This window comes from Triticum urartu, chromosome 3 (genome assembly GCF_003073215.2).
Source record: "Triticum urartu cultivar G1812 chromosome 3, Tu2.1, whole genome shotgun sequence".
In the NCBI taxonomy this organism is placed as follows: domain Eukaryota; kingdom Viridiplantae; phylum Streptophyta; class Magnoliopsida; order Poales; family Poaceae; genus Triticum; species Triticum urartu.
Genome location: NC_053024.1, coordinates 314,653,660 through 314,666,996, shown reverse-complemented (window position 1 = coordinate 314,666,996; position 13,337 = coordinate 314,653,660). Strand labels below are relative to the sequence as shown.

General features: G+C 40.7%; 1 protein-coding gene across 19 annotated transcripts; it reads left to right on the top strand.

The window, feature by feature from the left end:
* Positions 1-708: 708 nt before the first annotated feature.
* LOC125543897 lies at positions 709-13,268 on the top strand. 19 transcript variants are annotated; one of them, XR_007299017.1, is made up of 7 exons: positions 709-1,088; positions 1,662-2,362; positions 2,509-2,684; positions 10,750-10,926; positions 11,141-11,219; positions 11,305-11,432; positions 12,747-13,215. XR_007299017.1 is itself a non-coding variant. In XM_048707397.1 (5 exons), exons 2-5 carry the CDS (start codon positions 1,715-1,717, stop codon positions 6,399-6,401), a joined length of 312 nt encoding a protein of 103 aa, XP_048563354.1. In that variant the 5' UTR covers positions 725-1,088; positions 1,662-1,714; the 3' UTR covers positions 6,402-6,454. The 19 variants fall into 19 exon arrangements, 4 of the variants coding, with proteins under 4 accessions (XP_048563354.1, XP_048563353.1, XP_048563352.1 ...); XR_007299018.1 differs by having other exon boundaries at positions 11,317-11,432; positions 12,789-13,214; XR_007299016.1 differs by having other exon boundaries at positions 11,317-11,432; positions 12,747-13,210.
* Positions 13,269-13,337: the final 69 nt, after the last annotated feature.

Sequence of the window (13,337 nt, the reverse complement as noted above, 5' to 3'; positions counted from 1 at the left end):
TGGCATATATTTAACCCATGTTTTCTAGAATCTACAATCCATTTGCTGGGTTGGGTTAACAAATAATTTCACGTCAATGCGTCCCATTTAATATTTTCTAAAAAATCCCAGTCCATTTGCACTTTCTTGAAATACACGAATTAGCTGGACTTGTTCTGTATATAATGTTAGGTTAGAAGAAGCAATTAATATCAAAACATAAACCGGAGCGACACATTTTTATATATAAAATTAACAAATTAGCAAGTTATTGTTAAAAGAAAAATGAGCGCGTTATTATTACATTGGTCCTTAGAATCTTCACAAGCTTTTGTATGCAATCATCAGGATTTTCTTTGCCCGTGAGTCAAAAACAACCAGGATTTTTCTTTCCAATTTCTGTTAAGCATTTACTTTATAAGTTAATAAGATGTGGGATGTTTCTATAATGTACATATAAGTCTCTATTAAATATACGATAATAGTATAATATAAATATATATAATGTGGTTAGAAGGAAAAATATAAATTGGACACAACATTATTATTTAAACCTATAAGGTTGTTAGCCAACTCGGCTCCCCAGCGATCCCTCGTGAAATGCATTCATGGTCGTTGGATCTTGGTCAACGCTTTCTCTCCTCCGTCCGATCTTCATCAGGGAGTAAATCTAGATTCACCTGACCGGTGGGCTCATCGCTCGCGGGTATTGGCTGGGTAAGTTGTCGGGCACGTGAGAAGGGATTCGCCAATCCACGCCTCGCTCCGCCAAAGCTCACACTGGCAGAAACCATAGCCCCCAGCCGCCACACCCCTGAGCCCTCCTCCCTCCTCCCTCGCTCCTCACCGCAGCCGTCGTGCCCCTCCCCCCGCAGCCCCAGGACCTCCATCTCCTCCATGCGTCCTCGCTGCCGCCGCAGCCTCGGGCGCACCCTCTCCTTCAACCCCATGTGAAATCGAGCATCCTGGCGGTGCCTTGACTGATCCATGATGATGGCTAGCGCAGGTGAGCGCCACGCATGGTGTAGCAGGCTTGGAGGCAGCGGGCGCGGCGGTCAAGGCCAAGGGCACGTCGAGCGACGATGACCACATCCGCCACCAACAACGAGGTGAGATTCACCCAATCTCTCTCTCTACCTCTCTCCATGCGGCCTCCTCCCCTCGACCTCAGATTCGTCGATGAGATATGCCATCCATCTTCTGCAGCCTCATAGTTTTCTTTGTCTACGTGATTATTTTGGAATTTTAGCTCTATGCAGCCACTTTCTTGATTAAGTTCAGAAAATGGCGGCAACTGTTGGTTAGTGGTTGAACTTGGTTCATATGCTTTGAATAAAATTGTTTTCATATATCATGTTATGCAGCCAGGATGCATCAAATCATTTTTTACTTCACAAAATAATGTTGCGAGCGTAAATTTATACCGGCCAGAGATAGCAATATACCAAGGGTCCTGGGAATTTGATTCATAAATGCAGGGAAGTTATTGATGCATCTGAGCTGCTCTATCTGATTATATTTTATTAAGACCCCGTCATTTTATAAACCATGTAAAGGAATTGCTTAACAAATGTGAGACGTTGTCCTTTATTTGTACATCCATGTTCTTGCACGGTATACAAATTTTGGTCCTTTTTTTGCATGTTTTGTTGATTTTTTAAAGCAAGATACTATTTCTACAGGTTCCAAAATGTATCGAAGATTGCCAGGGAGTTGATTACACCATCTGTGGAATATGACATCGCCCTTTAGGTAATTTCACTTTGACCTGGATTAATGACAGGTTGCCAAAAAATATTGGGGGAAATATGGCTCTAGAGAAAGTTTAATGTGAATTTGGGATTGGCATCTCAGTCTGCAATGCATTGAAAATTTATGGTAGAAGTGTTTATATTGTTAACTGGGACGAGGATTAGAATTTCTTGCTTTTTACTAATTGGTTTTGTTTTCTACTTTGCTCTTCCTTCTCAGTCTTTATTTATCTTTGCGGCATAAATTCAAATGATTAATATATGCATAGAAGGTTAATGCAGGTGATAAGAAATATGTTGCGGAGAACACATCAGATTATGTCCGATAGCTTATTAGCAGTCTGCCTTGAATTACAATGACAACCAGTCAGCACTACAATGTCACGAACTTTGCACTTTGATTTGTTTTCATTGTATAAAGTGTGGATCAATTTCACAGGATAAAGAAGTCTAAGCCTAAAGTCATCATGGTTGAGGTTGATAGTATATCTGCTGGTGATAGTGGTGGAGCTGCTGATCTTATTGCAAGATTCTTATATTTTGCATTTGTAATGACAGTTATAGCAAGAAGCTTAAGAGCACTGTAAATTACCTATTTGGTACCCAACTTCAGGAAACCAACAAAGTAGCAGGTCATTTCATGCCACCATATTCTAATGATTTATGAAAGATATGATTAGTTTTCTTACTATTCTCTGTTATATCCTTATTACCCTTACTGCTGACTGTGACAACTAACATGCTGTTCTCAATTGCTTTCTGGGACTCATTTTATCAGATACAAGTCCGCTTGCAATTTTTGGGAGAATACACAGTTCCTTTGGGTTCATCGCTCGGTTTTGTCCCTGATATGCTTACTGCTCCTACATGGCTCTTCAGGGTTATGGATGGAGTGCGTTATTTCGACGGTCCTCTACTCTATTTTTTTGTTGCGTGTGCCTTCAGGTCCATCAGGTATAATTGTGCCTCACCTCCAAACGTGGTTTTATGCTATCTTGGTGTTTTCTCTTTTGTTTAATTCATTGTTGTATCGCTCAAGGGCATCTTGATTAGTTTGAATTATGCTTTTTTAGATAGGATGAATTTATGAATGGTTGCCCTTTTCTGTTGATTAAGTATTTGTGTGCAGAGGTTCATCTCCCCCTTTTCATTCTGCGGCATTTGTTTTTCACTTAGTTTACATATGTTTGTTGCTGGTAATGTACTCTTCCTCATGGATTCTTTGGGTTCATGTTCTTTCAGTGCTTTAGGAATCTTCAGTTCCAATGGAAAATAGGATGTATCATGCATGCAAAGATGAGAGGATAGTTGATCCAATTTCCTTGTGCTACAAAGTTATTTGCCATGTTCTTATTTTTTAAATGTGGAACGCACATCTTGGTTCACAACTACTTAATCTTGAAAAATAAAAGGGAAATAATTTTGAGGGAAAATGTAAATCTAAACCAATAAGGGGGCTGGGATGATATTTGGATTAAACAGCAAGCTTGCTAAAGCCAGTCAAGTGCTCAGTGACAATTAGCTTGTGGATTGATTCTTTAGTACCTGGTTAGATCTCATGTGTTGCTGAAGGAGAAGATTGTTGGTCCAGAAGGTCATTTCATTATTTACGAACTTGCGTACAATGCATTGGATAAACCCATGAGTTTGAAGCTCAGCTTCATAAATATTCCCCCTTTGGTCATTTATCTCTATTATTAAAGGAGGATCGAACGTCGTGATGGTTCGACCTCGGTTTGGCCTCCATCCGGAAATCGCTAGGAAAACAATCCACCCGCACGCCTTGTTCGCTAGCTACTCCTCCATCTCGTGCGATACACGCGGAAAAAACCCAGAGAACAAACGAACCGGTTCAATGAACCTCTACCCCACGATCCGGTAACCCGCACAACATGGCATGCGAAAAGCAACGACCAGGCACACACGTCTCACCTCCTCGCTCCTCCCCATCCCATCTATCTGCTGAAAAAATCGCCACGCCATCCCCGCTGCGGCGCCTGCGTCGATGGGCTCCCCTCGGTCCTCCTCCACCAAGCACCCGCCCTCCCATGGTCGTGGTCCATCCTCTACCAAGCTGTTGATTGGGAGTCCCTTGAGGCCTTACCACGACCATGGAATCCCTTGCCCTCGCCTGCGTCGATGGACCCGCCCGTGACCGGACCGAGAGCATGTTATCGCACTCCTCGTCTTCTCCAATCGACACCCCCCACCGCTCCGACACGGGCGCATCGACGCCGGTGCTCCTCTGCTCAGCTTCGCCGTGCTGCTCCCCTGCTCTCCCGCACGTCCTCCTCCGCCGCTGGGGATGCCTACGCCACCGCTCCCTCCTGCCTCGCGCAGCTCCCCTGGCCCCCTTGCCTGCCTCCCAAATCTCCCCTCTTTCACCCCCAAAGTTGTTTCTTCTTCCTCCCGCTGCGTCTCCTGCTTGCGCGCTGCGGCGACACCTCCTCCTCGTTGCACCCGACGCCGGAGGAGGCACGGGGAAAGCAGCAGTGTCTCGCGCTGCGCTTGCGCCACCTCGGGTGTGCGTGGGCCTACGCGCCGGTCGCCGCCTCGGCCGTGCGCCAGTCCGCAAAGGAGGAGGAAGGGGATTCCATTCGCCGCCAAGGCGTACTGGGTATGCTCTTCGAGTCCCCGCTCTTCAGGCCCCTCCTCACCCCCCTCATCAAGAAGCAGAACAACATGACACAGGTCCTCTCCTCCCTTGTCAGCTTTCATTTTGTTTGAAATTATTTTGGCCAGCAACTCCGTGGTTTGCTTCTGTTGATTCTGGTCTTGTTATGTTGGGGGCGAGCAGATGCTGTAGCGCACGGGGATCCCCGACCGGCCCATGTTCTTCCCGGAGTACCCTCTCTCTGTACAAGCAAAAGCAGCTATGAGAAACTTTTCATTCAGTCAAGTTCTACTGATTTTTGGTCTTCTTGAATTTTGTATAGTTGAGATAGATGTTCTACTTCTTTCATTCAGTCAGGCTCTACTGAAACATTTTGCAGAAACAATGTACTGCTGAAACTGAAAAAAGGAACAGAAACATAAATGTTCTGCTGAAACTGAAAAAAGGAACAGAACCACACCTGAATAATTTATACTCCTCCTTAATTCTTCAATAGATTTAAAAATGTTCAGACTTTGAATGTTCACTGAAATAGTAAATCTTGTCTTTCCTAAAAACTGAATTTGTATATTAAGTCTTTGCTAAAGAGAAATAGTAAATCTTATCATAACAAATGCTCATTCAGAAGTGTTCAGAAATCTTCAGTTTTTTATCCTGAAATGTTCAATTTTTTGCTCTCTAAATTGTGTGCCTTTATTGCTCATTCAGTGCTCAGTACAGTATTCAGTTTGAGTAAAATTCAGTTCGTGTGGTGAGTTGAAGAGCATTGCTCCCTGCCTTGCTATGCCTAGTTATGTTAACTACAGTATCATTGTCTACTTTGGGGTCTTTTGTGGTGAAAGTATGGGTCTTTTTGTATGGTGGCAAGATGACTAGATGGATTCAAATAAATCTAGCTAATTCAAATAATTCCAAGGAATACCCAGAATGCAGTGTACTCTGCTGGAGCTTCTTTAGCCTATCTTGAGCTTGAGCTTGGGAGCTATCTTGAACTTGCGAGTATATTTGTACGTTTGCTCACAATGGTGTATTGAAAATTGCAAGTTATATAGTGTTAGTGTTTTGTAAATTCAGACTAGATTTGAGCAAGATAAACTTTACTGTTATGATTGATAAAGAAAACTTTAGTGTTATTTAGATTCAGAGCAAGTAAAGAAAAATTTAATAAAAGTTAGTCTTGAGGAATCTGGTGGAATCATATTACTTGTTTCCAAAATAAATTGATTGATTGTGCACTGAAAATTGATTGATTGTTTTAGCAAATTTAGATATGTTTATTTGTTGTTAGAAGAATCTTTGACTAGTTACAAGACATATTCCTGATCTGTTATTTTTTTAACTTTGCAAATAATCTATTTCATTCAAACTACAGCTGTGCAACAATGAAGCATATAATCTACTGCAGTTTGATCTACTGCAAATTACCGAATCAATTGACAGCTACTCCTGGTTATCAATTTGATCTTCATTTGCATAAACCTGGTTGGTGCTCGCACTATTTCCTGAAAATAGACCATTATTTACTGAAGATAAACCTGGTTGACCTTCATTTGCATAAACATGGTTTGTGCTCGCACTATTTACTGAAATAAACCATTATTTACTGAAGATAAACCTGGTTGATCTTCATTTTCATAAACCTGGTTGAGTATTACAGAGCAATTGACAGCAATTTGATCTGATTAGAATTCAGATAGCAAAAGTTAACTGAACTTCTTTATTTGTAACATTTATACCATTATTTACTGAAGATAAACCTGGTTGATCTTCATTTTCATAAACCTGGTTGAGTATTACAGAGCAATTGACAGCAATTTGATCTGATTAGAATTCAGATAGCAAAAGTTAACTGAACTTCTTTATTTGTAACATTTATTCAGAGGACATGATCAATTGTGTTTCAAATTACAGAGCAAGCAAGGTCCGGCACTGGAGATGAAAAAGCAAGGAGCCTTGTACTTCTTTCTTCTCACCGACAGCAGCACGAGCAGGGGACCTCCGGCGACAGCACACGAGCAGGTGACCTCCGGGCGGCAACACGAGCAGGGGACCAGTAGCAACTTGCAGAGGAGCAGGGGAAAGAGCTCGAGCTTGAGGTCCAGGCGCGGGGCGTAGCGGCGGAGCAAGCAATTGGGTGGTCCAGGTCCTGGGTGGCGGAGGACCACGTACTTGGCGGCGGCGGAGCAAGCAATTGGGCGGCACAGGACCTGGGCGTCGGAGGAGCACGTCCTGGGCGGCGACGGAGCAAGCAATTGGGCGGCGCAGGTCCTGGGAGGCGGAGGAGCAAGCCCTGGGCGGCGCCGGCGTAGGTCCCCGACGGCGACTTGCCCTGGCGACGCGCGCGGGCGATAGACAGAGGAAGAAGGAAGGAAACGACGACCTGTTTGTAATAGATTTTAAGCTACGAGGGCGTTTTTGCAAAATTCACAGTACACTAAGCTGTGGACAACTTTTTCCGGACGGAGGGAGTAGTGGCGACGCGCGCGGGCGATAGACAGAGGAAGAAGGAAGGAAACGACGACCTGTTTGTAATAGATTTTAAGCTACGAGGGCGTTTTTGCAAAATTCACAGTACACTAAGCTGTGGACAACTTTTTCCGGACGGAGGGAGTAGGAGCAACATTAACACACTTCACAAGAACTAGATAGACAGTGTACTTGTAGTACCATATGCTGCGATAACGAATACTGCCAGATATTCAGTCTGTTTACACATTAACATGACACCTTGTGTTCAGTGGCGTCACTCTTTATCACAGGAAACTGCAATGCATGGTTTTTGTATTAAAAATTTGAATGTCGTATAATTCAAATGCAGAAATTTACTCAAGGTATAAATTCAAGTCATGTTACATCATCAGTCTGTTAAACATAACTTACAGAATGGTACTCTTTTCGTATCATGATGCTCAGGTTCCGTCCACTTGGTGACTTGCTTAGCTTGCCGCGGAACTGTAGTGTATCTACTTTATGCTTCTGATCCATCATAAGTTATTAGCGCATTCATGTTACGACACTAACTTGTCAACACCAAGGTGGTAATCTTGCTTCAGATCTTGGATGAGTTACTGGGGCTGTTCAGGCCATGACTCCAAATTGTAATTGCTATCTTGAGGACGGGCAATCTTGTGTAACTGAAAGTGATAATTCTTCAAAAACTCGGCTCTTGCTATTCTCCATGTAGTTTATTTCATTCTGCGACATACTCCCTCCGTTCCTAAATATAAGTCTTTTGAGAGATTCCAATAAGAGATATATGTTACTTATGCACATGTGTCTTGTCTGTTTAAGGTGACCTAGAGCTTCCGCAGTCAACAATGCTGGCGGTCAGCGTTGCTCCTTACCAGGTGATGAATGTGAGGTATGTAACATGCTCGCCATTCCGGAAGACATTAGCTATACTGCTGCATATGTCTTTGATAATTCATCCGCTTGGTCAATTGTCCACTAAATGTGAAGTGGCTAAAAAGAAAGGAAATTAACATGTAGAAGAAGTTGAAGAACTGTTAAGCAGAGAATTCATCGCCTAGCTTAACCAGTGCAACGTGAATAAGGATTAAGAGGATCTAGCTTAATCCATGTGTATGGTAGCAGATCATATACTTTGCTTTTTTCAATTTTCTAAATTACAGTTTCACCCCTAGCCTCATTTGCGGGTAAAATGTTATAGTTTGCGCAAGCAGCAGATCTAGATAATCTTTTGTAGGGCGTGAGTTACTGGATAGACATCTAATAAAAAGAGGCATCTTCTTTCGGCTCGATACAGAATATATCAGTGCTATTGGGTGCTCTTTGGTACTACAATTGCCTCACCCACTCTACAAAAACTTGAGTGTATATGGTCTTTTGTTCTTCACTATTACTTTATTAAGGCTGCAAATTTGTGATATGTACAGATGAAAACACATACTGCGACATAATTGATTCATCTGACGATTCAGTGTTCCCTGTTCTTTTTGTGTGAACTCCAGCCAGAAATATTTAGCCGGGGTATTTTTTGCCACTTATTGTCTGTTACGGAGAGTTGGTGTTTCTAGACACAAAATATTTTGTTTACTGGTTTATACCATGGGTCAGTTCAATCTCAGGTTAAATTAGTCAGTGTTGATCAATAATGAAATGTAGCCATTGGTTGATTGATCATTGATGGTACAGATGTGCAAAGCAACAATTATATACCCCACTGTGTTGGACCCAAATACCTTCCGGAAAGAAGTTCTGAAGGGTGGGATACTAGACAACCATGTAATTTCAGCTATATCTTTCTGTGTCAAACACAAAGGTTGAATGTATGGCTTAGCACTAACTTCATGTGGGTTTTTCTGCTCAAGTTATTTCAGTTATATGCCTCAGTTAATACTTCGCAGGATCTTGAGGAGTTCTTTTGTGTTGTATTGCTTTGAAGGTGAATCTCATTCCTCGGATTTTGCTCTGTTGTCGTAGCACTTTCAGATTTGAAGTTATGTTTCTCAAGTAAGAAGTAGTATCTTTGTGCTTTTAGCAATGAGAATATTTGAGGAACTACCTATTACAACATCATTTTCTAGGAAAATTAGATCATAACAAGAGACGATGAATCATTTATTTTCTTTGTTGTGGGTAGGGTCAAATTTTGAATTACCAAGCTTTTGTATGATTTTGATTGACCAGGCTTGCTTGCTGCTTGCTTGTCAATCAAGCTATGTTGGTCGATTTTAGAGACAAACTTGTCTTCGAATAAGACTATCTAGAAGCAGCAAGGCAAAGACATCCATTGCATTACTAACTGGGATAATTTTGACTTGTTAGCTACACCCTTTGGATGGTCCTAATTGTAGAAAATTATTATAGACAATCAACTCTTCAAATTTCACCATCATGAAAGAATCTAAATATAGTATGTTTTCTTCTCTTACTTTTTTATTATACTCTTCTACTCTTATAATTCATCAAATGCTAACTATTACCGTCACTTTAATGCTCGGAACCCCTGGTTGATAATTTATAGTGGGTCAGTTCTGTGTTGATTTCTCTCATGATGATTGATGCTTTGTTACATAGATAGAAAAAAATTGAGAAATCAGATGGAGAAGGAATGGCACAACCGTGAAAAATAAGTCAGATGCTTGTTGAAAGATATATACTGTGAGTTTCATATATTTTGGTTCTATAAGGATTCAATTTTTTAAGGAGGCCGGAGTGGAGAAGTAGATGTGACATAGAGAAACATGGCTATGCAGGGGAAACGGGAAATCACACTTTGACAAATGTTTCTATAGTCATGTGTTATTCTGTAGCCACTGAGCAAATGCATCGACATACATGTGTCAGAGACGCTGTATGCTCTTTGATTGTTGATAATTTTTTGTTTCTCGTGGACCTTGTTTGACTTTTGGATGTGGTGTGAATTCTATGGGCTAATATGTCAAGCTTTCGATGGTGCACTATGTACGCTTGTTTGGTGATTCAATATTTGTCAGTGTGGTAATAAGCCACATACGACACAAATTCTTCTATTTTGTCGAACACATCCTCTTGAAGTACAAGATATTTTTATAACCATGTCTACAACTCATGATCTCTATGCCTAAATTTATTGTTTGGTGCCATTGTGACCAATATCGCTTAAGCTATACGAGGTTTGATTGAGAACATGGAGATACATTTTGTCTTACTCGTGATGATAAGTATGTATGTCAACTATTTTATGGCCGAGTGCTTTTAGCAGAGGGCTTGTTAGGGCAATGAGAGGACGGTTCTGGACCTTCTCCTCAACCAACGTTGACGGAGAGCAATGAGTTGACTGTGTTTGCTGATGACGGCGATAAAACTGGCAAGGTGGGAACACCAACAATAATGATGAATGACATGAAAATTTATTGTTCCGTGGCAACGCACGGGCATTAAACTAGTGTACATAACGGTGTGATACGACACCTATAGAAATTGCTACTGATACTTGGAAGGTCATATTTACACTAATATGAAGATGCGGCTTTATCATTTTGAACCATGTATCATGTTAGCGTACTGTTAGTATCATGTTTGTCCATTCTTCTTTGCGTAAACTTCAGAGATATCTGTATTATAGTAAAAGAATCAGTGAACTGTTCACTTGAAACTCTTTAAAACTTTGAGAGCAGTGTTTATTTACCTTACTTAGCAATTGTAAGGGTATCCTGTTAAACTACTTGCTGAAATTCTGTATTCTATTACTGTTAAAGGTCATCTGCCGGCAGATCATTCCAGTACCACTCTACCGGTGTTTGGCCTGAATCTGAATAATTAAATCTCACAACACAGTTACACAACATAAGTTGGAAGTAATGTGAGCTTGCTTGTTTGGTTCTGCTTGATATATGTTGCCAAGATTTGTCTTTGTCTCCTCTGTGCACCCATCGTCTTCTAACCTCCTCTCATCATCAGGTATAAGGCGAGTTGTGTCCCTGGTAGAGGTGCAGATCAAGGAGGTCGACAAATGGGATGATGTTGGGTGACGTTCACTAAGGAGGAAAAAGGTGCAGGTCGTTGTTTTTTTTGGCGATGGCAGCAACATACTTCCTTGAGTGAAGAAAGGAATCCCCAGCCTGAAGCTTCGCACAGGTATGTCTGAGCGTCTTATTTGTTAGTGTTGCCAGCTCTGGGAAATGCATGCCGAGTAGTTGTTGGCTTGTTGCATGTATGTTGTTGCTACATTATTAATTCTTTTTTTTGCTGAGAATACAAACTATGAAGCCACTATTTTCATACTGTAGTTGTAGATGTAAATCCTTTATTCTCGCAACAGTTAATTCTAAGTCCATTCATATCATTGCAGATTTTTCCTATTCTCTGAGATGGATGATGATGAGCGGTGCAACCGAAAATTCAGAGCTGGGCTTTACACACTTCAGTGGGTAAGTGAGGTTCAAGTTTTTCTTCTTTCCCCTATTAGTGCTCGGTTGTACAGAGAGCAGTGGGTTTATATTAGCTAAATGTTAGATTGGAATGCAGGAGTGGCATGACAGCACCAAGGTAGAGACCTGAAGAGAAGCAAAGGGACGGAGCAAGGAAACTAGAACCACGTTGTCGTGATGTGGGTCGTGTCGTCTTCGTCCATCTCCATGGAGGTATACACACACACACACACACACACACACATACATATAGGTTAGGTATAGGAAATGAGACCATCTCCATGGAACTCTGACTGATGTGTAATGTCCTCATAGGACCTGACCGACCAAACTAAACATTCACTCATAGTTTTCGTTTTCTCACTTATCATCAATAAGAAATTTTTTGTTTAAAACTTAAAAGTCAAACCTGGATTTACCGCTTGTGTCTACTCCAGTGTGTTATATTCTTCAGAATGTCTTTATGAGCAAGAACAAATCAATCATAAATTTTCAGAACGTCTCTATTGAGTTTTTTCCTTCTATATCCTATCTTCTCAGCACTTCTAGAAAGAGGTCAGACCTCACTGATTTTTCCTTCCTGTCCTTATAATTTATCTGTTTTCGTAATAACTTTTAGCATGTCATAACATTCTAATTATGCGCTCTTATATTATTATATTCTTACAATCTTGTGTTTTGAATAATTCTTGTGGCTTGAAGTCAGAACAATTTTATGTTTTAAATATATCCAAAGGATGATAATCATCCGTGTCAAGATGAGTGCACGAGAAAGATATAGAAAAAATAAAGGTGAAAAGGGCCTGAGTACTGTTTCCTCACTTTTCATGATGTGAATGTCCTTTAATTCTCGTTATTTCTATTAAAGAAAGTAAAAAAATACTCATGTATATTAAGTACTTTAATGCATATTTTGAAAATTTGTGTTCTACAGTTCAATCAATGAGACCAATAGTTTGTGTAGAAACATATTAAACAATTATAGATGTTGCCTGCACATGAGCGCGCCCATGGAGAAGCCAAATTGTATTAGAGAAAGTGAAAAATAATAATTCACATGTCTGAGGTTCAGTTTCATACTGGTTGCAATTTCTTACAGATAGGTTATTTTGTTGTAGGATAAATGGAGGTAATAAGATCATATAATACTAATGGGCTTGCTCTAATCCCAAAGCTCATTGGTGTTGGGACCATCTTGAAAATTATGCTTCCACCTATTGATTTGTGTTGCCTTAGTTTGTTTATAATGTAACCAGTTCAAGGACTGACGAGTCTTCGAGCCCTATGACCTTTTTTTAAGATTGAGCCCTATACCCTACGAGAAATCAGTGGCATGAATGTGCTTACTTCTACAGAATTTGTGGCATATGCAAAAATACGTACACATGTCTTGCCTCACAATGCCCTCTGGATGAAACCACCACTATGATTTATCATTTAAAGTTTGCCCTTCCATTGTAGCAGACCAACATGTCCTTGTTTCTTTAATTGACTTCTCATTTCATGTTTGCGCTTCTACTACAACAGAACAACATGTCATAAACATGGAGCTGAGCATTGTTTCTCCAGATCCCTTCAAGACAGAGATGTAGAGAGTGGCTCCATCACTGAAGAGAGGACAAACATTGTGCAAGGCATTTTTGTGCAGCTCCTTTCACAAATGAAGGAATTACAATGCATCTGACCTGTAAAGGATTGTGACGGACAAAGTGCAATGAATCCACAGGAGTGGGAGGGGAGAGTTTACGAAGAATGTTTCAAGGACAAAGTGTGACCTGGATTCCTAAGTTATACCCAACGTAGCAAAATTGTATAGAGAGAATGCCCGCATTTTGAAAACTCCATTACATAATTTGAGGCTATGTTCCTTTCAATTTTCAGCATTATTAAAAAGATCCTTATTATAGCTAAATTTCCATGCATTTATTTTCAAACAACTCTTGGTTAAAAATGAGTCTTATTGTAGATGGCAAGCCTCTATTCTTTTTTATTATTATAGGGGGGTGTTAGATTTGTTACTATATATGCTTGTCCACAACTAAACCAAAAAATCATGGATTTTCTTTTCAATTTGCACATGGATTTAGCTGGTCTATGCACTATTTGACAGACCGATGG

Bases quoted from the DNA above. Each gene is read 5' to 3' on its own strand.
- LOC125543897 (XM_048707394.1), top strand. From the start codon at position 3,842: ATGGAATCCCTTGCCCTCGCCTGCGTCGATGGACCCGCCCGTGACCGG. The intron at 4,422-4,527 runs GTCCTCTCCTCC...GGGGGCGAGCAG, and splicing joins AGCAGAACAACATGACACAG to ATGCTGTAGCGCACGGGGAT. The intron at 5,827-6,255 runs GTTGGTGCTCGC...TTCAAATTACAG, and splicing joins TCTTCATTTGCATAAACCTG to AGCAAGCAAGGTCCGGCACT.